Source organism: Phyllopteryx taeniolatus, chromosome 8 (assembly GCF_024500385.1).
Source record: "Phyllopteryx taeniolatus isolate TA_2022b chromosome 8, UOR_Ptae_1.2, whole genome shotgun sequence".
Classification (NCBI taxonomy): Eukaryota; Metazoa; Chordata; class Actinopteri; order Syngnathiformes; family Syngnathidae; genus Phyllopteryx; species Phyllopteryx taeniolatus.
Window position 1 is genome coordinate 3,916,050 of NC_084509.1, and position 23,898 is coordinate 3,939,947.

The 23,898-nt window shown below is 41.5% G+C and overlaps 1 protein-coding gene and 1 long non-coding RNA gene across 3 annotated transcripts in view; one reads left to right on the forward strand and one right to left on the reverse strand.

The window, feature by feature from the left end:
- Positions 1-21,492, reverse strand: golim4a (golgi integral membrane protein 4a). 2 transcript variants are annotated; one of them, XM_061782710.1, is made up of 16 exons: positions 20,890-21,492; positions 13,928-14,002; positions 13,695-13,744; positions 13,443-13,496; positions 13,201-13,351; positions 11,293-11,375; positions 10,900-10,983; positions 9,516-9,680; positions 9,162-9,443; positions 8,642-8,904; positions 8,394-8,470; positions 8,259-8,311; positions 4,983-5,198; positions 4,751-4,819; positions 1,727-1,819; positions 1-858 (listed from the first exon to the last, which is right to left on the reverse strand). In XM_061782710.1, the coding sequence occupies exons 1-16, from the start codon at positions 21,074-21,076 to the stop codon at positions 739-741; spliced, it is 2,022 nt and encodes a 673-aa protein (XP_061638694.1). In that variant the 5' UTR covers positions 21,077-21,492; the 3' UTR covers positions 1-738. The 2 variants fall into 2 exon arrangements, with proteins under 2 accessions (XP_061638694.1, XP_061638693.1); XM_061782709.1 differs by having other exon boundaries at positions 8,642-8,907; positions 20,890-21,491.
- Positions 14,390-23,898, forward strand: part of LOC133482513 (uncharacterized) — a 12,282-nt gene continuing 2,773 nt past the window's right edge. The window contains exons 1-2 of the long non-coding RNA XR_009789816.1: positions 14,390-15,270; positions 19,713-19,861. This is a non-coding gene — a long non-coding RNA (uncharacterized LOC133482513). The remainder of the gene's footprint in view (positions 15,271-19,712; positions 19,862-23,898) is intronic.

Sequence of the window (23,898 nt, forward strand, 5' to 3'; positions counted from 1 at the left end):
TTATACACAACTGAAATCTTCTTTATTCCACATACAAGATTCAGTTGACAAAACATGATTCATTAAAACCACACTTTTGTTTCATATACAGTTGAAAAATATACAAAGAGCACCTATTTTACTGTAGATTGTAATAAAAATTGCATGAATTTGTTGAAATAATTGACTTGTTAACATTGCATAAAGAAGAATTTGCTAGTTCAAATGCTAACGTTGACCTCTCTTTTTTTCTATATTATGGAGTCAGAACTACAAAATGACTTAGAAGACCCATAGGAATAGAAAGGCACACGTCGGCATGACAAACTCAGTCATGAGTTGCACCTTGTTTGATTGTCAAAGGTGTCACAATCAATCAACAATAAATTAAAAAAAAAACAAGGACTTGATTGATTGGAATCCCAGATGTACATTTAACTGTTGCCTTTTTTATCCAAAGAATACTAATTTATCTTTTCTTACTTGACATGCTCATCTTGATGAAAGTACATTCTATGCAGGTGTGCATTTAAAACAGATGCTGTGAATATGAAAACAACAACAACGTACAGCATATAAACCCATCTCCACCCATTACATTCTGTCCAATTGCACAGTGAAAGCGGATCAGTTCTGGCACAAGCCTTCTCCATCTCCAGACGTCCTATCCCAATCGTCCTTCTTGGAGTCTTGACTGGATGGCTGTTGGCTTCCTTTTTAGGAACGAGGAAGAAGAACCTCTCAGTGTTTATTTCCGTCTTACATTTCTGCCCGTTGAATGGTTCCCTTCTCTCGACCGGGTCCCTCTTCCTCAGCATCCTCTTCCTCGTAATTCTCTTCCTCAATGTCTTTGCCGTGAGCCTCCTCCTTGTGTGGTCCCTGCATACAAGAGCACTTCACTGTCACTAACATTTTTACAAGCAGCTGCCATATTGCAACAGTTAAGCAGGATACCCAGAGGCTGACAACTTCCACACTCACTGTTTTTGTAACAGACAATTACAGTATATGCTTACCAATCACAAATTGGAGCACCGGCAAAATTGAACGTGAAATTAAAAAATCTGCCCCTAAGATAATAAGACACAGTAAGAGAGACCCCATTTCCTCTACAGTGGCCAAGGATGTGTATTTAATTTAATGCACAGTACCAGCCGTAGGGGTAAGACACTTATGACACTTAATTTATATTTAAAAATATGCATGATACTCTGTAGTCCATCACTTACTGAGGGGTACAACTCTGCTATTCCCCCCCTCCCATCTCATTTTTTTCTCTACTCCTCAGTTGTGTTTGTCCAACACGGAATAAATCCACTCTATAAACGTCTTGTCCAACTTCTTGGTAACTTTCTCTCTCTTCCTCCAAACCTAATTTTCATCAACGCCTGTGAGATGTTTTTGATCTCGGATTTCTTTTTTTCCCCCTTTTTGCTCTGGGATGCTCCATTATACACATTGTTGGTTGTATTGTGCAGTGGTTTCTGTGTTTTCTGTGTTTCAATATTACATGCTGTACATGCTGACATGAAGCTAAATAGGGCCACCAACATTAGAAAGGTCTCTCAGTATGAATATATTGTGAGAATGTTTCTCTTTGAGTTTCATTTTAATAAGCAGTGTATTGAATTTATGTCAAACGCTACATTGAGCTTTTGCAGGATGTGTTGTTACTACATTTAGCTATTCATCAACTCCCTCACCCAACAAAATCTCAAAACATTATACAGTATACCAAGTAACCCACCTGTTCCATGTTCTCCTCATTGTATGTGTCCTCTCCATCCTCCTCAACTTGGTCCTCTCCCTTCTTCTCCCCACCAGCAATGTCCTCCTGAGCCTTCAAGGTAAGAAAGGCACAACATAACTGATTCATGAAGAAGTGGCATCACTCAATTCGATAAGATAAACCATTTCACAAGAATGTAAATAAGAGGGATGGATTCCTTGATACTATTAGGGATGGGCATTTGGCGAAACACAAAATTAACAATCAGAAAAATGGTGTGCACATTTGGTCAGGTTCAATTAGCGTGCACGATTGCATCTTTTGGTTGTAAGCATTTGATACAGTTGACCACAGTATCCTTGTGGCCCAGTTTACAGTACTCTGTGGGCATTAGCAGTAGCATTCTAGACTGATTTAAATCCCATCTGGAAAACAGAACTGTGTGTTTGAGCCTAGGTAGTTCTGAGTCCCGCTCGGCTCCACTGTCTTATGGAGTTCCACAGGGTTCAATCTTGGGGGCACTCCTCTTTTCCTTATATCTGCTGCCTTTTTCCTTTCACTTTAAGTCCCTCTGAAGAAGAAGCTCTCTCAGTAAAACCTCTTTTATTATGTCTCAAAGATATTCAACCTGGACGGCCTTGAACTTTTAAAATGTAATGAAAAGAAAACTGAACTGACTGTGTTTGGTCCAAGTGGCTCTTGTAAATCCTCATTTGTTGACATCGGCCGTTTGACACAATACACAAAGGCAACAGTCTCAAAATTAGGTTTTAAAATGGACAGTTATTTTAAATTGGATTGGCAAATTGGAACAGTAATCAAACCCAGCTTCTAGTACCGTATTTTCACAACCATAAGGCGCACTTAAAAGTCTTACACTTTCTCCAAAATGGACAGGGCACCTTATGATGCGGCGCGCCTTATGTGTGCACCGAGTTCCAAAATCTATAAATGTTGTTGTGTGATGAGCGCTCCGCTTGACTGACTGGGAGTGTTTCCTGCCGACACGCTGCTTATATAGAGGAAAGGCAGACGTGACTGAGGACAGCATGCGGCCTTTAAAGGGGGAAGGGTGCGCGTGAAGGAGGACGTTAAAGGCACGCCCCCAGTAGGTATATAGCGCCAGTATGTGAATTGTGCAAAACAACATCGGTTTGGCTAAGGACCCCCGAAAATGGCACCTACGAAGAGACGCGCTTATGAAGCACAGTTTAAACTACAAGCTATCAGTTACGGGGAGGAACATGGGACTCGAGCAGCCGTGAGAGAATTCAAGATCTACGAATCCATGGTTCGCAAGTGGAGGAAGCAGGAAAACGAGCTTCGCCAAGTCAAGAAGACAAAGCTGAGTTTCCACGGAAACAAAGCGAGGTGGCGCGAGTTGGAAGACCAACTCGAGCAATGGCTTAATGAGCAAAGAACAGCCGGGAGGAAGCGTCTACAGTCACCATTCGACTGGGTGCAAGAACTCTGAGCTTGCCATCATTCCGGGAGGCTTGACGAAGGAACTCCAAACGCTGGATACCTGCGTAAACGGGGCGTTCAAAGTGAATTTGCGATCGGCGTGGGAGCGATGGATGACAGATGGCGAACACAGCTTTACTAAGACTAGGAGGCAGCGCCGGTCAAGTTACGCCACAATTTGTGAATGGATTGTGGATGCTTGGGCCAACGTGTCTGCTTGCACTGTTGTTCAAGCTTTCGTAAAAGCCGGCATCATTTCTGAGGAGCCGCACGGCAACGAGTGACTCAGACAATGACCAGAGGGAACCTGGCGTGTTTGAAGGAGAACTTCCGGGCTGTTCATTTCGAATACAGAACATGTTGACTTTGATGGATTTGTGGATGAGGATTGATCAAAAAATAATGTGAGTACATTGTTAAAGTACAACTGAACTCAGTTTTGCTCCCGCTGCCTTTTTAAAAACATTGTTTTAGCGTGCATGCATGCTACCGTATGTTTTAAGCTAGCGTATGTTTTACCATGCCTGCGCCCAATAATACGGTGCGCCTTATGTATGTGTTAAATACAGAAATAGACCCCGTACCTGAGACTGCGCCCTTTAATACAGTGCGCCTTATGGTCTTGAAAATACGGTACATTAGACAGGTGGCAAAGGTAAAACCTTTCCTTGCATAACAGCACTTAGAAACAGTAATCCATGTCGCTATTGCATCTCAGATGGACTACTGTGATGCACTTTATTTTGGAGTTAGCCAGTCCTCCCTTAATATCTTTTGTTGGCTAAAAATGCTGCTGCTTGCCTCCTTACTGGAGTAAGTAAGATGAAGCACATAACTCCAGTCCTGGCTTCCCTCCACTGGTTGCCTGTGCATTTTGTAATACATTTTAAGATTATTTTATTTCTTTTAAAATCTCTAAATGGTCTTGCCCTGCCTTACCTCGCTGACCTACTCCATCCCTACGCATCTGCCCGGTGCCTCAGGTCAGCTGCTTCTTGAGGTACAGAGGTTAAGCCTGAAGCTCAAAGGGGATGAGGCCTTTTCTGTCATGGGTTCCACGTTATGGAATGAATTCCCTCTGCACATCAGAGAAGCCCTCCCTCACTGTCCATTTTTAAAAACCCATCTTAAAACTCAGTTTAATTCACTGGCTTTCAACCCGGCTTAAGACTCAGCATCTTTTTTATTGCTTTTACTGTTAATTTTTGTTTTAAAGGTTTATCTTTAATTGTTTTTAGTTCTTAAAGTGTGATTCTTATCCGTGTATAGCACTTTGTTTTCAAGCAGTTGTATTTGTTGTATTTAAAGTGCTTTATAAATAAAGTTGAGTTGAGTAAAGTTGAGTTTTGCTATCGGCTCAAGTAAAAGTACAACTACAGAACAGTTGCATCAAGCAACAACCGGATTGGATGGCATTTATGTGAGTAGTGCCATAGTGGAGGTCTGCATGGCTGTAGCTCAACTAACGTGACATTCTTCTTCTACAGACCACAAACTAGAGGGCCCTTAAAATCACTGATTATTATGCCAATCTGTCATAGTTATACACATCGTGCAACAAATGGTGGTGTCGCACACCTCCTCCTCAGCTTCCTCTTGGTACTGGTCATCTAGATTGTCTTCCTGTTGATCCGGGTTTCCAGCAATCTGGACAGACACACAAACAGAAGTGCACTAAGATGATGTCAAATGGCCACTTGGATCAATGTCCTCACCATCATGTTGCCCTTTAAGGCATTACTAAATACTGTACGTCACGTCAGTGCTCTCTGGATGTATTCCAGTCCTTCTTCCGAGTGCACACACTCACCACCAGCTCGTCCTCCACAGCAGGATGCTCAGGGCCTTGGTGTGAATCTACGTGCTGAGCGTGCGCTGCCAGCTCCTCCTCTTCTTCTTCCTCCTCCACCACCTCTTCATCCTCAGTAACCCGATGATGTGACCGGTCTTCTGCTTCTTCGAACTCGTCCTCTCCCTGGTTGTTGGGGTCATCCTCAGGGTCCAGCTCGCCACCACCGATGGCACCCTGAGGTAGGAAAAAAAGGCAGAGAGCAACACACACAAAACTTGGAATCTTGGATGTGTTACATCTGCAATGAGTGAAAGCAAAGAGGCGAAAGGTGTTCTTTGTTAGATGGCAGGAATACCCCAAAACTACAATTTACATGAAACTTTTACATGACATTTCAGTAATCTGGCTATACTGTAAATGCGCATGGAATGTACACACACATCCATATTATATATCATCATCATCATCATCAGCCATTATCTATCCACTGCAGGATGAAGGCCTCTTCTTCAGGTTTCCAACGACTACGACATTTTGCAATTTGTTACCAGTGTATTCCGGTGTGTTTAATGATTTCATCTGTCCATCTACTTTTAGGTCTTCGCCGTGGTCGCTTTGTGTCCAGTGGAATCCAATTGATAGTTTCTGTGGTCCACCTTTTGTCAGCTCTTCGGGCAACGTGGCCAGCCCATTTCCATTTAAGGCTTTTTATTTTTTGAATGACATCGGTAACTTGCGTCTGCTGTCTTATCCAACTGCATATTTTCAAATGCTTATTTTCCACATTAGGCGTTCCATGGTCCTTTGGGTTACACGTAGTCTTTGTATAACTTTGGCATTCGTAGTCCAAGTTTTACTACCGTTAAGTGAGGACTTGTAGAATACAATATATATATATATATATATATATATATATTGTAGGTGGAATTCTTTCCCATTCTTGCTTGATGTACAGCTTCAGCTGTTCAACAGTCCGGGGTTTCCGTTGTCGTATTTTACGCTTCATAATGCGCCACACTTTTTCAATGAGAGACAGGTCTGGACTGCAGGCAGGCCAGTCTCGTACCCGCACTCTTTTACTATGAAGCCACACTGTTGTAACACGGCATTGTCTTGCTGAAATAAGCAGGGGCGTCCATGAAAAAGACGTTGCTTGGATGGCAGCATATGTTTCTCCAAAATCTGTATGTACCTTTCAGCATTAATGGTGCCTACACAGATGTGTAAGTTAGCCATGCCATTGGCACTAACACAGCCCCATACCATCACAGATGCTGGCTTTTAAACTTTGTATCCATAACAGTCCGGTTGGTTCTTTGGCCCGGAGGACACGACGTCCACAATTTCCAAAAACAATTTGAAATGTGGACTCGTCGGACCACAGAACACTTTTCCACTTTTCATCAGTCCATCTTAGATGAGCTTGGGCCCAGAGAAGCCGGCAGCGTTTCTGGGTGTTGTTGATAAATGGCTTTTGCTTTCCATAGTAGAGTTTCAAGTTTCACTTACGGATGTAGTGCCAAACTGTATTTACTGACATTGGTTTTCTGAAGTGTTCCTGAGCCCATGTGGTGATATCCTTTACACATTGATGTTGGTTTTTGATGCAGTGTCGCCTGAGGGATCGAAGGTCACGGGCATTCAATGTCGGTTTTCGCCCGCTTACATGCAGTGATTTCTCCAGATTCTCTGAACCTTTTGATGATATTATGGACCGTAGATGATGAAATCCCTACATTCCTTGCAATTGTACATTGAGGAACATTCTCCTTAAACTGTTCCGACTATTTTCTCACGCACTTGAACCTCGCCCCATCAGTGCTTGTGAATGACTGAGCAATTCAGGGAAGCTCATCTTAGCCTGTTCACCTGTGGGATGTTCCAAACAGGTATTTGATGAGTCAGACTTTCTCAGTCTTTTTTGCCACCTGTCCCAGCTTTTTTGGAACGTGTTGCAGCCATAAAATTCTAAATTCATGATTATTTGCTAAAAACAATCAAGTTTATCAGTTTGAACATTAAATATCTTGTCTTTGTAGTGTATTCAATTAAATATAGGTTGAACATGATTAAACACAACGTCCCAACTTCATTGGAATTAAGGTTTTATTATATATATATATATATATATATATATATATATATATATATATATATACACACACACACACACACACACTCTTATATTTTTTATTTTTTTTGTTGCTCTTTGTCATAATAGGATAGGTCTCTCTATCCTAGAATGCACATGGTGGAGTCCCATCTACTGCATCTAATGTAGTTGTGTAAAGTAGGAATGCGACATTCTGAAAAAACTAGGAAAAAGCTTTGGAACACAGCTCACATTTCCTTCTCACAAATAAAGAAATACCTTGATATCACAGCAATATATGTCAGTCCACAGAGACTATAAAAGACAAATAAAGTATGTCTATATTTTTTCGTTTTACAAGCCATTTAACACAACAGGTTATGTGTGGAAATTGGCGTGTGGATATGAATATCAGTATATAATAAAGTTAAGAAAATCCGTACAGTGGAGTGCCTCAGTCAAGCATCAAACTTCTGCGACCTTACATAGCATGCATATTAGCTGAAGGCATAGTTGCTAATAATTAGTTGGCTTACTTTGCATTTTCTTTATATCATTGAAATTTAGATATGCTACAATGTTACTTTAAAAATGGTGAAAGTTTAAGCCTGGAATAAATAAATTCACTTTATCTTTATTTCCATCCATCCATTTTCTGTACCGCTTATCCTCACTAGGGTCGGGGGCATGCTGGAGCCTATCCCAGCTATCTTCGGGCGAGGGTAAACCCCGTTTCCTACAGTAAAATTTGTTTTGAAATGAAAGAAGTCAACCAGCATTATGGATTGTGTATAACTTTGGAGGTTAATTATTAATATATACATTTCTTTTTAATGGGTTTATGATTGAATGGAAGGCTTTGAAGGCAGGCCGTGTAACGTGTCAAAGTGGCGTAACAAACAGATGGACCCATAAACAAAAACGGCACACTGCAATTTTTTTACTTTTGCTAGAGGACTTTTTTCCATTTCCTATTGTAGTCAAGATGTAAATTTTCCCCATATGCCATAAAATGCCCTGACAAACAAACACAAATGCGACACTGCATGAGTAGTTATTAGATGTCTGTACGCTACAGTGGGCCACTATATGTTGGTAGGTTATAGTTAATAGATTCTCAAATATGGAAACATGAATGATACATTGGTGTGAGCTAGCAAGCTAAAGAGAGTGAGGAGAAACAAGAAGTATAAAGGAGTCACCTGCTGATGTTGAGGCACCTTCATGTCCTCGTGTAACAAGAGAGAATGTTTCTCTGTGAACAAAAAATGAAACAAATAAGCTACTCCAACTAGGTGACAGACACATGGATGGACAGCAAGAACGTGCCGCTTTACCTTCTTCATTGTCAGTGTGATGCTCTTGTTTTTGTTGATCTATATTATGGTCCATGTTTTCATACTCAACCTTCTTCCTGAGAAAAAAGACAGAACAGACAGCTCATCTCTGAACTCCAAAAATGTTTAAAGGAGGGTGTGTATAAAGAAAGGTAATTTCCTGGAAACACGTCTGCCGCAAACTTAGTAGCTATGTGTCTTTACAGTATTTCACTCACTGCATGCACCTCACTGTGATTTCATCTGACCTTTGGTGCTCCTCTCTTAGTAGCTGCTCCCGTCGGTCTGCCTCCTGATGCTGCTGCTTCTCCCTCTCCTGCTCTTCCTTCAGCTTGGCCTCCCTCTCCCTCAGAACCCTCGCTCTCTGGGACTGCAGGGAATCCTGTCGCATCTGGATCACCCGGCGCTCTTCGGCCTTCTGAGCCTCCAGGCGCTGCTGCTCCTTCTGCTGCTCGTAAGCGGACTTGGCGCCCTCCATCTGATCATGCGCCTCTTGCTGTGGCTGGACTTCCTTCTAGACAACAAATAATATTTATTTTAATCTGATAATATTAAGAGACACAGGTATATAATTCCTCCTTGGGGAAAGATGAAAAAAATGAAACAAGTGGAATACATTTTAAATAAATTACTTCTAAACAACTTTCCCTCTGGTATAAAATCCATTTGATTGTTTTGTGTGGTGGCTTTGTTTCGAAAGGGATGTAATTTAAGGACAGTAAAATATGTTCAGAATTATGAAGTTCAGATAAGTAAACTGATTCTGACTTGTTGCAGCTGATGTAGCTGGCTGTCCAACGCGTTCTCATCTGGCTGGTCCGGTTCTGACTCTCCTTCCCCTTCTTCCCGTTGCTCCTCCAGCTGCTGATCCGGGTCCTCCTCCTCTAGCTTTTGAGGCTGTCCTGCTTGAGCCATCTCCTCCTCAGCCAGCTCCCTCTTCCTCTCTGCATCTCCATCCTCCTCCTTCTCTGACAAAGTGTGCTGCGACACTGTAGGGTGAGACTGGACCTTGGACTGAGCGTGGGCCTCCTCCTCTGCTTGCTGGTCCAACTGAGACAACATTTTGATGTGAACACAGAATTTTATTTGGGTAAGTCAAGAGAAAAAAAACAATCATGTTACCCTGGACTCAGTCTCCTGGCGATCCTCTTTGAGGACAGGAATCTCCTTATTTGCCTGCTGTGACTTGGGATCTGGTTGCTGGAGCACAGCGTTTTGCTCAAGCTGTCTCAAGTTTTGTGCCTTGTTCAGGGATTCCTTCATCTCTTTGTATTCATTCACTTGCATCTAGAATAGCAGGAACAAGACCACAGGAGGTAAAATATACAGTAGATAAATATCACGGGAGAATAGAGTGATGTTCCTTAGTCCAAATGAATAATAAAGCCACTCTGTAAAGGAATAAAAATGTGAGATTAAAGTTTAAAATATAAAGTCACACTATTATGAGAAAGAAATTGGGCTCAACAAACAATGTTAAGATTAAGCACTTAAAATACAACCCCAATTGTTGTGAAACAGTTAAAAAAAACAATGGCATTCAAAATCAGTACAGTATAATGTGCGATCATGGATTTTAACTGTCCACTCCAATGGGTACAATTTTACTTTATGATGTTCAGTGTTTGCTTGAGGAACTAAGAGCATTTGCCAATCACTTGTGCTGGATAATGTGATCAGTTTAAAAAACAGCAAATATATGCAGGCATGTTGCTGTTAAAACCTTTCAAAATGAATATAAAAAAAGTACTATGTTATGAGAAATTAGTTGGAATTTTACAAAAATAATTTTTACAAGATTATTACGACAAAAAAGCAATACATTTATATGAATAAAAATATATTTTTTGAATGTACTACATATTTGTTTGTCAATATGAATACCTAAAACTAATACCTGAAATATAATCAAGCATCCCGCCATCTATTTTCCATCCTGCTTATCCTCATCATGGTCGCAGGTGAGCTGAAGCTGACTTTGGGTAAGTGGCTACATGCTGGTCTGGGCGCCAGCCAATCACAGGATTTTTAAACATGTTTAACAGTTTTTTTATATCCATTTAAAATGAGGAACATTACTTTTTTATTCTTACCAAGCAGGTGTGGTTGAGGAAAAGTTATGTTTCTCTACTTTATTAATGGACGATTGTCATTTCATATCAGTTAGAAGTGCTGTTCTGACTAAATCAAACCCCTGGTGAGAGGGGTGTCTGAAAAATTGTGACGTTGAGTCAGAAGGATTAAGGATGATTAGGCTTTTACAGCACATTGCCAAAAACTGCAGAGAGAAAGCCTTTAAAAAAACAACAACAACAACATCCTTCCTAGTCACTTTGTCACCATTGATTAATAGCTCACTTTCAAGGAGATCCATACAAAGCTGCTCTTCAGTTAAATGCTTGGACTGGTATATATTCTGAACACAGCAGCAATCACAAGTCTTATTTACATTCTGTTTTTTTTTTATAGTGGAGGTTGGATGAACCCCATTAAACTGTTTGCCTACCTGAGCTGCCGCTAGCGCATTCTTGTGATCTTCTAGTGTCAGTGCGATCTGATCGTGTGATGTCTTCAGGTCTTGATGCCTCACCTGAACACACAAGTGCAACACAATAGATGCCATTAACACTTGCCCGTTACAGACACAAGACAAAAAAAGCATAACAGATTTAAAAGATTATTGCGAAGTTGTGCATTTAAACAACATAAATTCAAAGTCAGGCAATATTTCACTTGACCGAAAAAGCCTATTTTCACGTAAATTTTGAATGAAACCCCACCAACTTCTTTTACGAGCCGAACTATTTTTACTATCCCAGTACCTAAAATCAACTACATAACATAAACTACACACACTATATATTTAACAGCCCAAGTCCAATAAGCAGATAAATCACACCTGAGCATCCTGCAGTTGCATGTGAATGTCATGGTGGGCTTTCCTTAGCTGCTTATTTTCCTCTCTGAGGTTATATACATTTTCTGCAGGTAGAAACAGCAGCATTAACAAGGAGCATGAATCAAAACAAAAAAATGCCCTATACAATATTTGTATTTTTAAATAATAGATGCATTCATTGCTTAGGGGCGGCACGGTGGGTGACCAGTTAGCACATCGGCCTCACATCGGTCTCCCCGTCCCTGCGTGGGTTTTCTACAGGCACTTCGGTTTCCTTTCACATCCCAAAACATGCATGGTAGGTTGATTGAAGACTCTAAATTGCCCGTAGGTGTGAATGTTAGTGCAAATGGTTGTTTGTTTATATGTGCCCTACGATTCCCTGCTGGGATAGGATCCAGCATGCCCACGACCCTAGTGAGGATAAGGGGTATGGAGGGGAATTCTTACAATTATTATCCTGATTATGATTAATGTGTTAACAAGCATAACTGCTGCAGCAAAAAAAAAAAAAAAAAAAAAAAAAAAAAAAAGATGGTCTAAAAGGATTGGTTCAATCTAAACTGAGTGTTACAGTATAGATTTAAGCCTAAAATGATTCATACACTTTTGAGTTACAATGAATTTTTATTTACCAAAGTGGCAAAAAAAGTGTTAGAAATCCATCCATTTTCCGTACCGCTTTATCCTCACAAGGGTCGCGGGCGTGCAGAAGCCTATCCCAGTCATCTTCGGGCAAGAGGCGGGGTACACCCTGAACTGGTTGCCAGCCAATCGCAGGGCACATATAAACAAACAACCATTCGGACTCATATTCACATCTAAGGGACATTTAGGGTCTTCAATCAACCTACCATGCATGTTTTTGGGATGTGGGAAGAAACCGGAGTACCCGGAGAAACCTCACGCAGGCACGGGGAGAACATGCAAACTCCACACAGGCGGGGCCGGGATTTGAACCCTGTTCCTCAGAACTGTGAGGCAGACTCTCTAACCAGTCATTCACCGTGCCGCCTTCTTAAAAATCGAAATATGGTTTCCTCAATGTTTACAGCCGTATTTAAAGTGTTAACCGCTTTGAGAAATCATAACATGATTCGTCTCTTTACATATATATGTATCATTATTTATTAACAAGAAACAATTAAAGGTAATTTGAGAAAATGTGTTGTTTCAGAAGTGTGGCTCAAATTGGTAGCCCGCATAATCACCACAAAGAAGTAGCTGTAGTGAATTCTAATCAACTACAAATAGTGGAACATTGGATATGACTGAATTAGGAAGGAGTATGAATCATTTTGGATAAGGAAACTTGTCAAAATGTGTATAAAAAAAATAATTTATAAAAAATAACTACAAAAAAAAATTTAAATGTAAAAATTTAAATTGCATTTTTAAATGTTGGGTTTAACTCTGGAAAACCTTCCATATATACATTTTCTTGACCTCATTGAGCCTATCCCAACTGACTTTGTGCAAAAGGTGGGTGACACCCTGGACTGGTCACCAGTCAATCAGAAGGCACATACAGACAAACAACCTTTCACACAAACATCTATGGTCAATTTATGCATGCATGTTTTGGGGATGTGGGACGAAACTGAAGTACCTGAAGAAAACCCCTGCAAGAACAGGGTGAAAATGCAAATTCATCACAGAGATGTTCAGACCCGGATCTCCTGTCTGTGAGGCAGAAATGCCAACCACTATTCTGCATGTGTAAAACTAATTAATTGCAATCCTGATCACATGTAGTTTCTAATTACGTCACAAGATGGAGACAAAGTAGGGATATTGAAAGTGTGATGTCACTGTGATAAACGAATAACGTGTGGGGAAAAAAAGACCGAAATGTACTTGCAAAATACATTCGTATTTTCCAATTATTTGATTGACCAAAATCAGCACCTTTCAGCTGGGCCACCTCCTTGTCTTTGATCTGCTGCATTTTTTCGTAGCGCTCTCTGTGCTCATCTAGCAGTCGACTGTGATCATTTCCCTGCATTTGATGCTGCTCCTGCAGATCATAATACTGCTTCTTCAGGTCGTCATGCTGGTTCTGAGAGACAGCAAAGATCAGTGCAAACATATGGTCATTATTTTATTTTACATGACGTGTCTGTGTTTGTTGGGACAAAACGAATCAGAACCTTGAGCATCTGATGTTGCACGTGCAGCGAGCTCAGTTTGCTGCCGGAGTCTTGCTGTGTGAGCACACAAACAAAATATTGTAAAAATGCACTTCTCTTTATTGTCCAGGGTTACTAGTGACACTGCCATTGGGAGACACACCACACACATTGAATAAAGGGAAGCAGTAGAATACAAAATAAATGATAAAAAATAATTAAATAAAAGAGGAAAATGAATATGCTTTAGATGCTCAATGAGAAATAAAGTACCTTCTCCTTGTTCAGTGACTGCTGTGACTCAAGTTTATACACCAGGTAATCTGGAACAGAGAAAAGCTTTTCTTGTTTAATAAAATAAACTTGTTTAAAAAGTGAATGCAGTGAATTTTAAAACAGACACAGGTTAGAATAAATATCAATATTTGTAATTCCACATGAGGTATGAAGTTTGAGTGAGATCAGAATGAGACGGAACTGAAAGCGCATCAAATAAGATGTCTCACCTTCTTTGGCCTTTTTGTGCTCTAACCTCTCCTTCTGAAGAGACTTCTCCAGTCTTGAGCGATGCTCATACACCACTACAAATGTGAAGATCGTAAGAGGAGTAAAACATTGTAATGTCATTACAAAGCAGAGGAGTTCAACCGAGACATTGTAACTAAGCATTTTTTATCGATTATTGACAGGGCAGACTTTTCACTATATGGCCATTTTTCCTGATTGCCAAGTCAAGAAATTGTAAAACGTTAAAAGTACAAACATACATGATATAACTTAGTTTTCTCTTGTATGATATAGAACACACTTCCACTGTGGGACAGTGGTTCCATGCGTCCTCTGATTGCAGAAGATTAAATTTCCACATTTAGCACGATGCTTCCTATAGCCAAACCATGTTTATGGATGCAAATACATTATATGGACATCTAGCACAATACACATATGGGAAATTAAAAGACACTAACTCCATTTGCAATTTCCTTTTTATCCCTATTCATTGGAGCGGTGGGAATCACAGTCACTCACAATCATAATCTGAAAATTGTTTAATTTTGAAAATCTGGTTCATCCACTTGTGCCTCTGTAAGTAACATATGACATGATAGTACGAAGGTAAGCCCACAAGCTAGCATCCATCCTTCCATCCATTTTCTGAGCCGCTTCTCCTCACTAGGGTCGCGGGCGTGCTGGAGCCCATCCCAGCCATCATCGGGCAGGAGGCGGGGCACACCCTGAACTGGTCGCCAGCCAATCGCAGGGCACATACAAACAAACAACCAGTCCCACGCACATTCATACCTACGGGCAATTTAGAGTTATCAATTAAGCCATGTTTTTGGGATGTGGGAGGAAACCAGAGTGCCTGGAGAAAACCCACGCAGGCACGGGGAGAACATGCAAACTCCACACAGGCGGGGCCGGGGACTGAACCCCATTCCTCAGAACTGTGAGGCAGACGCTCTAACCAGTCGGTCACCGTGCCGCTACAAGCTATCAAAAAAAATAAAATAATAATAATCTTTGTTGAGCTTCTTTGTAACAGGAAAAAGGCGAAACGATAAGACAGACGACAACTTCTATGAGTTTACCGCTCCTTGTGATCTTCATATCTGGCGACAGGCTCGCAAATGAGGCCTTGAAAACAAGAAGGCACTGAATATCTTTGCTTCTATTTCCAACATCCCATCTTTGTGAAGAGCGATTTTGTGCAATGACGACAACCAAAACAAAATTACAGAGTAGACTGGACATAAGTGGCACACTCGAGTGTCATTGTCTCCGGCTTGTTGAAGAGAAACAAGAGCAGGTCTCCCACTTCTGACAACAACTACTTTCATGTTTGATGGTGAGTTGTATTTTTAATCTCATTTGTTTTTATTTGCTACGAGGCTGATTTTTCCAAATATTGCTTTACATGAAACCGGGTCATGGCGCAAAAAAGGGTGGGGACCACTGCTGTACAGTTCACATGATGTGTCTGAAAAGTTCCAGGACTGGTGTCACAAAGGATATACCGGTATTTCAAATCCAAACTGCAACATACAAGTTTTCCCCTTTGAAGTAATTCCCCTGGGGTCCAACGCACATTTTTTCCCCAGCCCTTTCTGCCACATCTGCATGCACTCCTGGAAGGATTCTTTAGGAATCCACCACAGATCCGTCATCACGGACATCTCGATCTCGACTTTTTCTTCAAAATGGGTCCAGTTGAAGACCCTCTTGAGCTCAGTAAAGAGAGAAAGTAACTCACACTTAAATAGGTGGGGTGAGTAGGTATGTTGCTCCAGCATTAACGATGTTCTTCTCTGCCACAATTGTCAGATGTTCAGGGCATTGTGAGCAGAAGCGTCGTCATGGCTGCCTAAACTCTTCTCACAAACTGAACGAGGCAAATGTTGCAGGATCACTTTGTAGATGTGCCGAGTGATCATCTGGCCCACACTAAAGACGATAACTCGTAATTTGAAGTTTTGTCTTTCGTGACACCAGTCCTGAAACATTTTTTTTTTTTTAACCTGTCCTGTTCATCTGCATGGCCATGCAAAATGGTGGATCTGTATGCCTTTTGTGCTGGAACAGATTTGCTGTGTAATAGGGAAGTTTGAAATACTCCCTCTGTTTATTTTTTTGAATTATTTTTGTTAATTACTCTGATGCCCATTGAAAATGCAGCCGGACAGAAAAGAGTTTTAGGGGACAGAGACAGAGAGAGACAGAACGGACAAGGGGAATAGGGGTGCGAACTATAGAACGATAGTTAGACAGTCTAGATATTTGACTACAACAAACATTACAAAGTCAAATCACTTTCTTATACAGGTATGTGGACAGGGGACGACACACACACACAGTGAGGACATGCAACAGCTAAACAATAGGACAAAATGAGAGAAGACAGAAAAGGGCAGTACAGGATGTGGGAAATGAACAAGGCAGTGCTACTGATGAGTGGTGCGGTGGGATGCTTTTATAGTGTCTAAACACCTGTAAGAACCTCTGAGTTGATATCTTAATACAACCTGTGTTATTGGTAGTGTTCGCATCGCAGCACAAGCAATTCAAGCCTATACCTATGTCTATTGAACACATTAGTGAATAAAGACCATATCACATGCATGTTAGTCAACTGGTTTAAGTTGCTGTGCCGGCACACCGAGAAAGGGAGGGCCGGGCCCCCTCAACCCGCAAAGGGGGGGCCAGTCTTGGAACTTTTTTGATACCTCATACATCACCAGTCCCTGTGGATGGATTTAATTACTAGCACAAAGTGTAATTACGAGTACAAAGTGTCTTCCAAAACGTGCACGTACACAGAGTGCTGTGGAAGAATTAGCAATCCCTGTCTTGGTTTCAGACCAATTTCCAACACAGCCTGATGAAAGTGCATTAGCAAAGTGTGAAACAAGGCAGCACTCTATGGAGATGACCTTTACAATCCAGCTCTGCTGGTTTAGATAGGGAATGATTAGATCTATTGAGAGAATACTGCCAATCACACCAGGAAGATATCAGCACTGGTTGCCTGAATGTTTGAGTGCAAATTTGCATTGAGCATGTTCATAAAGAGCCATGTTAGAAATCAAGGAAGCGCCGGTGTTTTTTTTTTTTTTTTTTTTGCTCTGAGATGCCATCCATTCATTGTCTACACTACTTATCCTCAGACATAAACTCTACATTTAGGACACAGAAAACATCAATCAACTGGAATTCATGGACATCAAGTAACACAATCAGTATGAATGCTGAATGATCAATTCCACAGTGTGAATACAAACATGCCACACAAGATAAGGACCTATGTACTCCAGTTAAAGTGTCAGTTTGCACTGGTGTGTTCTCTAAAAGGACTTGTTAAAAGGAAACAAGGACTTGTTAAAAGGAAACAAGAAAAACAGGTATGAAGCACTTTTTTATCTTGTTAGATGTTAGGTCAATGAAGTCTACCTCACACCTCATCATTTTTTTTTTTTTGCAAAAAAGGTTTATTATCATGCCACCACTTTAAAATTTTTGCACATAGATATTCTTTACAACTATTCAGCATTCTGTAATGGAACAGAATTGTGTCATTAATACCAGTGAATGAGTGCCCCTTAGCTCCAGCTGCCCCATTTACACACCATCAATTCAGTGACGCTACTACTATTGGAGTTGGCCTAATGGGCATAGCATTCTATTAGGCCTTCCTGTCTCAGAGAACCTGTGGCACAGTGCCAGGCCATAAAGAGTCTGTAAAATGGTCCATTGTCTTGAAATGGAAACTAAAACAAACAAGGCTGTACTCTCAGAGACATTCTGCAAAGTGAGTACTGAAACATAAAAAAAATATAACTAAAACAAACAAACAAAAAAAATAATGTTTTCATCCAGGTACACATTGTGGTTCAAAGCTGTGGGTGAGGTGAAGAAAATGCTAATAAATAATTAAACCCAAACACATACAGTATGTTCGGTTTCAGGTGTACATAGTCCAAAACAATTGAGTATTGATGAATTCAGGTCAGGAAAGTCTGTTTCCCAACTGTTAATTTTAAACTAATGACATAATAGCATGAAAGGAATAACACTGAAGGCAAAATTCTTGAGTTGATGTGGATTGGCAGGTCGTATTGTATGGACAAAGCTCACACTCGAATTAAATACAACAAATTGGCGACAAAACCAATCAGAATTTCAAGAAGAAATATTATTTTACATGTACTTTAATTTCTCTGTGCTTATACAGAACGATCAGTGTTTTTGCTTTTACTTTTGTACTTCATATGCACAAAATAATATGCTATTATTGTGGAAATGTTTTATTTTCAGACGTTTTATTCCTCAACAATTTGAGGAAGCATAAAACATTTTCACATGGGCATGAAAATACATACTCTTACTGAATCAATAATGTAAGATAATATCAAATTGAATCACACCCTAAAGAATCCAAGTCGAATTGAATCGCAACATAAAGAATCAAAATCGAATTGTGACGTTCTTAACAATATCCAGCCCTAAGTGTCAGTCGAAAAGAAGATGTGAGGTAGTTTGATTCCAAGGGTGTCAGAATGCTGGCCGTAATTTATATTATAACATAGCGGATGATTCAAAACAGACATCACGTGGTGGAAATTCAGACATGGTTAACATTGTACTATTCCAAATTAAGATGTCATTGTCCAACAAAATAAAAATCTAATTAGATTATTTGAAAACTACCTGCGGCACGGTGGATGACTGGTTAGACTGTCTGCCTCACAGTTCTGAGGACCGGGGTTCAATACCCGGCCCCGCCTGTGTGGAGTTTGCATGTTCTCCCCGTGCCTGCGTGGGTTTTCTCCGGGCACTCCGATTTCCTCCCACATCCCAAAAACATGCATGGTAGGTTAATTGACGACTCTAAATTGCCCGCAGGTGTGAATGTGAGTGCGAATGGTTGTTTGTTTGTATGTGCCCTGCGGTTGGCTGGCAACCACTTCAGGGTGTACCCCGCCTCCTGCCCGATGATAGCTGGGATAGGCTCCAGCACGCCCGCGACCCTCGTGAGGAGAAGCGGCTCAGAAAATGGATGGATGGAAGGATGGATGGATGGTTGCATGGATGGATAAAAACTACCTCCAGCCCCCCTGGTTACATCCTGGTCCCACTGTTTTTTGGGTTGCATATTTTTGGGTACAACCCCAAAACCAACACGTTTTTGTCATTGTTTTCAGTTAAAGTCAGCAGTAGACAATAACCTTTCTGCATTATGAAAAGGTCAATTCATAGAAGATCAAGCCACCATGTTTGATTTGAGCCAGTTTAATCGAAGACCCTTGAACTTTCCACCATAGTCCTTGGCTTTAAATGGTACATACTACGGAAAACAGACTTTGTAAAGTTTGTATACAAGTAGTCAGCTCTCTGATTGCCAGTCAGTCCCCATCAATCTAGTGTGAAAACCAAGCATATCTTTCGTTATCTGCAATTTCTGAAAAGGTTTTCTGTGAGTGAGCCGTTCTACATTTCCGCCCCACTGTTATGTAACAATTGCATGTGTGTGTGTGTTTGTGTGGATGTGAGTTAGGGGATGTTATGGTTAAATAAGCACAATGCTGGATGCACAGATCAATGTTAGCTATTAAAGATGTTAGCTTCTGATAAGCAGCACTTGTTGTGATGCATTTGTTCAGTGAAGTTGTGAATGTAGGAGGTGGTGCCTAGGGGGGTATTTGTGTTTGGTGATGTGTCCATGCGCTACATACGCACAGTATAGTGTATTAAATGCCTCCTCAACCAGTTAAAATGCTTTCATTCTCTTTACAGGTCCTCATGTCTCTTCCTCACTGAAAAGCGGGACTTGCCATTGACCTGTCAGTAAATGGGGCGGGATGAGGACTAGCTCATTTGCATGAGACAGAGCCAGCCCCTACAACCAGCTGATTACAGCAAGACAAAACAATGTGGTGTATAATGTATGCAATAACTCTTCAATCCTTCGGGTATTTTGACGAAAGCATATCACAGACATGTTATGAATACATCTGGGAACTGTTTTAAATAGTGGGGGGGGGGAGGGAATATACAGAATTGTATCCTTCAAATCATGTTGCTCCTCCTGCCTTAAGGCAGACAGTAGCAGATGCTTTGGTTGCCCTTATGACTTCAAGATATAGCAAACTTGTGTAGTTGCAGAGCACAAACAAGACGCGCGCGTGTGTGTTTGTGTCCTGTAAAGCCCACCGACCTCTGAGGGCAAAAAACAGACAATCCATTTAGCTGGCAGTTGAGCTGTTTGCTAAAACCTAACCTGGTCAGTCACGAGATTAAACAGCACCCTGGGACAGAGGTCATGGACTGTCTTGGAGTTAAACACCGTCAGACTACAGTATACTTACAGCTGAATTGCTACAACTTCCCTATGCATACTATTTACGTCTATAATAATGTACTTCATGTATATTTTCGGTCTACTATTGTAGCCGTGATGTTAGGTAAGAGAAAGTGGGACAACTTTTTCTGGTTTTCGGTTTTAGTGTTCTATAATGCTTCACACCGAACTGAACTCACGTTCGTCATTATTCTTTTGTTCCAAATTGTGTTTTAACAGATCAGTGTTGACGGGCACAAAGCACTACAAAAACTGTATACTTAAAGCTGAGGTGCTAGTCAATTGACTTCCTTATGCCTACTATTTGGGTCTATAATAATGTACTTTTTGTATATTTGTGGTCCGCTTGTTGCTGTTGAGCAGTATGTGATGTCAATATGAGATGGAATGGGACCACTTTTTCTGGTTTGCAGTTAACGTGTTCTGTCAGCTTTACGCCGTATTTACCGCAAGTTTGGCATCAATCTAAAGTTCCAAATTGTGTTTTAAGTAATGAGCGTCGACGGGCACAAATCGCGTGGGAAAACTGAAAGGCACACCGTTTAACAGAGTTTGATGAGACAACATGTCATGGGCAAGGGGAGTCAATCACGACACCGTCACCGTGTTTACCTTGGAGCTGAGCCGACAGAGACTCTTGGTGCTGCTGGTATTTCAGCGCCATGGTTTGTGTCCTCTTCAGGTCCTTATGTGTCTCGTATGACACCATGCCGCCGTACATCATTCCGCAGACCACTGTGACGAGTAGCAGACACTGGAAAATCCTCCGTTGCCTCCGCGAGCACACACCGTTTCCCATGTTGGACCCGCGCCCCTCCCCACCGCCCGAGCGAGTAAGCGCCGTCTCTGCCGCTAGAAACTTCCCGACTCAACTCGCAACGTCACCCCTCACTCCAGAGACATTTTCACGCAGACGAGACTAGTTGACGCAAACATTACTTTCGGCACGGTAACACTCGCGGCGTTCTTCTTCGCTTCACTCCAAATTTGTGGTCGCTCAGATTTCCACTTTGACTACTGTGGGGCAATTTGCCGAGATGTAGCGATACAAACTAAACTCGCCCCTTCCTCTTTTTTTTACTCCGAAGATACCTATAGTAGTTTTACGAAAAAAGTCAAGTCCGAAATCTCCAACGAGGCCTGCATGGCACCTTTAACTTCAGTTACGTGTCAACCCGGTAGATGCCTGCCATCCAACCACAACTAAACAGGAAGTCCCGCCCCACGAGGAACCTTTATTTCATAGTCCCGCCCCTCGAGGAATACCTGTCACCGATTGGTAGCAAGAGATGTCAATGAAAAATAAAACTGCCTTTTCATTCCAATCGTGCCTACAGGTTTTGTACTAATTAAATCAGTGATTTCAAAGCCTTGTCAATCTATTTGCTGACTGCATCATGTTTAATGATAAGCGAGGGGTTAGCAGGCGTGTCAAATTCATTTAAATGGAGTAGGGGTTATTTTAAAAGTAGAGTTATCTTAGAATGTCTTGGAGATGAAAAGAGTATCAGATCGAGTGATGAGGTTGAAACTTGAAATTGAGGGTGTTATGTATAATGTGATTAGTGGCTATGCTCTACAGGTAGGATGTGACCAAGAGGTGAAATTCTGGAAGGTGCAAAGTAGTTCTGCGCATCCCAGACAGAGAGAGAGTCGTGATTAGTGCAGATTGTAATGTTGGTGAAGGAAATAGGGGTGACGAAGAAGTGATGGGTAGGTATGTATGTATGTATGTATGTATGTATGTATGTATGTATGTATGTATGAATGTATGTATGTATGTATGTATGAATGTATGTATGTATGTATGTATGTATGTATGTATGTATGTATGTATGCATGTATGTATGTATGTATGTATGTATGTATGTATGTATGTATGTATGTATGTATGCATGCATGCAGGAAAGGAACTTGGAGGGACAGATGGTGGGAGACTTTGCAAAAAGGTTGGAAATGACTGTAGTGGACACTTTTTTCCAGAAGAGGCAGGAACATAGGGTGACCTACAAGAGCGGCGGTACAAGCATGCAGGTGGATTACATTTTGTGCAGACTATGTAATCTGAAGGAGGTTACTGACTGTAAAATAGTGGTAGGGGGGAGTGTGGTTAGACAGCATAGGATGGTGGTGTGTAAGATGATCTGGTGGTGGGGAGGAAGATTAGGAAGACAAAGGCAGACCAGAAAACTATGTGGTGGAAGCTGAGACAGGAAGAGTGTTGTGCGGCTTTTCGGGAAAAGATGAGACAGGCACTCTGTGGACAGGAGGAGCTTCCAGAAGACTGGACCACTACAGCCAAGGTGATCAGAGAGGCAGGCAGGAGAGTACTTGGTGTATCTTCTGGCAGGAAAGGAGAGAAGGAGACTTGGTGGTTGATCCTCACAGTACAAGAAATCATACAAGGAAAAAGGTTAGCTAAGAAGAAGTGGGACACTGAGAGGACCGAGGAGAGGTGAAAGGAATACATTGAGATGTGACATAGGGCAAAGGTAGATGTGGCAAAGGCCAAACAAGAGACATATGATGACATGTATGCCAGGTTGGACACTAAAGAAGGAGAAAAGGATCTATACACGTTGGCCAGACAGAGGGATAGAGATGGGAAGGATGTGGAGTAGGTTAGGGTGATTAAGGATAGAGATGGAAATATGTTGACTGGTGCCAGTAGTGTGCTAGAGAGATGGAAAGAATACACTGAGGAGTTGATGAATGAGGAGAATGAGAGGGAAGGAAGAGTAGAAGAGGCAAGTGTGGTGGACCAATGATTAGTAAGGGGGAAGTTAGAAAGGCATTAAAGAGGATGAAAAATCGAAAGGCAGTTGGTCCTGATGACATTCCTGTGGAAGTATGGAAGCATCTAGGAGAGGTGGCAGTTTTTGACCAGCTTGTTCAATAGAATTCTAGCGGGTGAGAAGATACCTGAAGAATGGAGGAAAAGTGTGCTGGTGCCCGTTTTTAAGAACAAGGGTGATGTGCAGAGCTGTGGGACAGAAGTGAGTATTTGAGAGCAATAGTATGGTTTCATGCCTAGAAAGAGTACCACAGATGTTTTATTTGCCTTGAGGATGTTGATGGAAAAGTACAGAGAAGGTCAGAAGGCGCTACATTGTGTCTGTGTGGATCTAGAGAAAGCCTATGACAGAGTACCCAGAGAGGAACTGTGGTACTGCATGCGGAAGTCTGGAGTGGCAGAGAAGTATGTTAGAATAATACAGGAGATTTACGAAGGCAGCAGAACAGTGAAGAGGTGTGCTGGAGGTGTGACAGAGGGATTTAAGGTGGAGGTGGGACTGCATCAGGGATCAGCCCTGAGCCCCTTTCTGTTTGCAGTGGTGATGGATAGGCTGACAGATGAGGTCAGACTGGAATCCCCGTGGACCATGATGTTTGCAGATGACATTGTGATCTGCAATGAAAGCAGGGAGCAATTGGAGGAACAGTTAGAAAGATGAGGCATGCACTGGAAAGCAGAGGAATGAAGATTAGCCGAAGTAAGACAGAATGAGCATGAATGAGAGGGGTGGAGGAGGAAGAGTGAGGCTACAGGGAGAAAAGATAGCAAGGGTGGAGGACTTTAAATACTTGGGGTCAACAGTCCAGAGCAATGGTGAGTGTGGT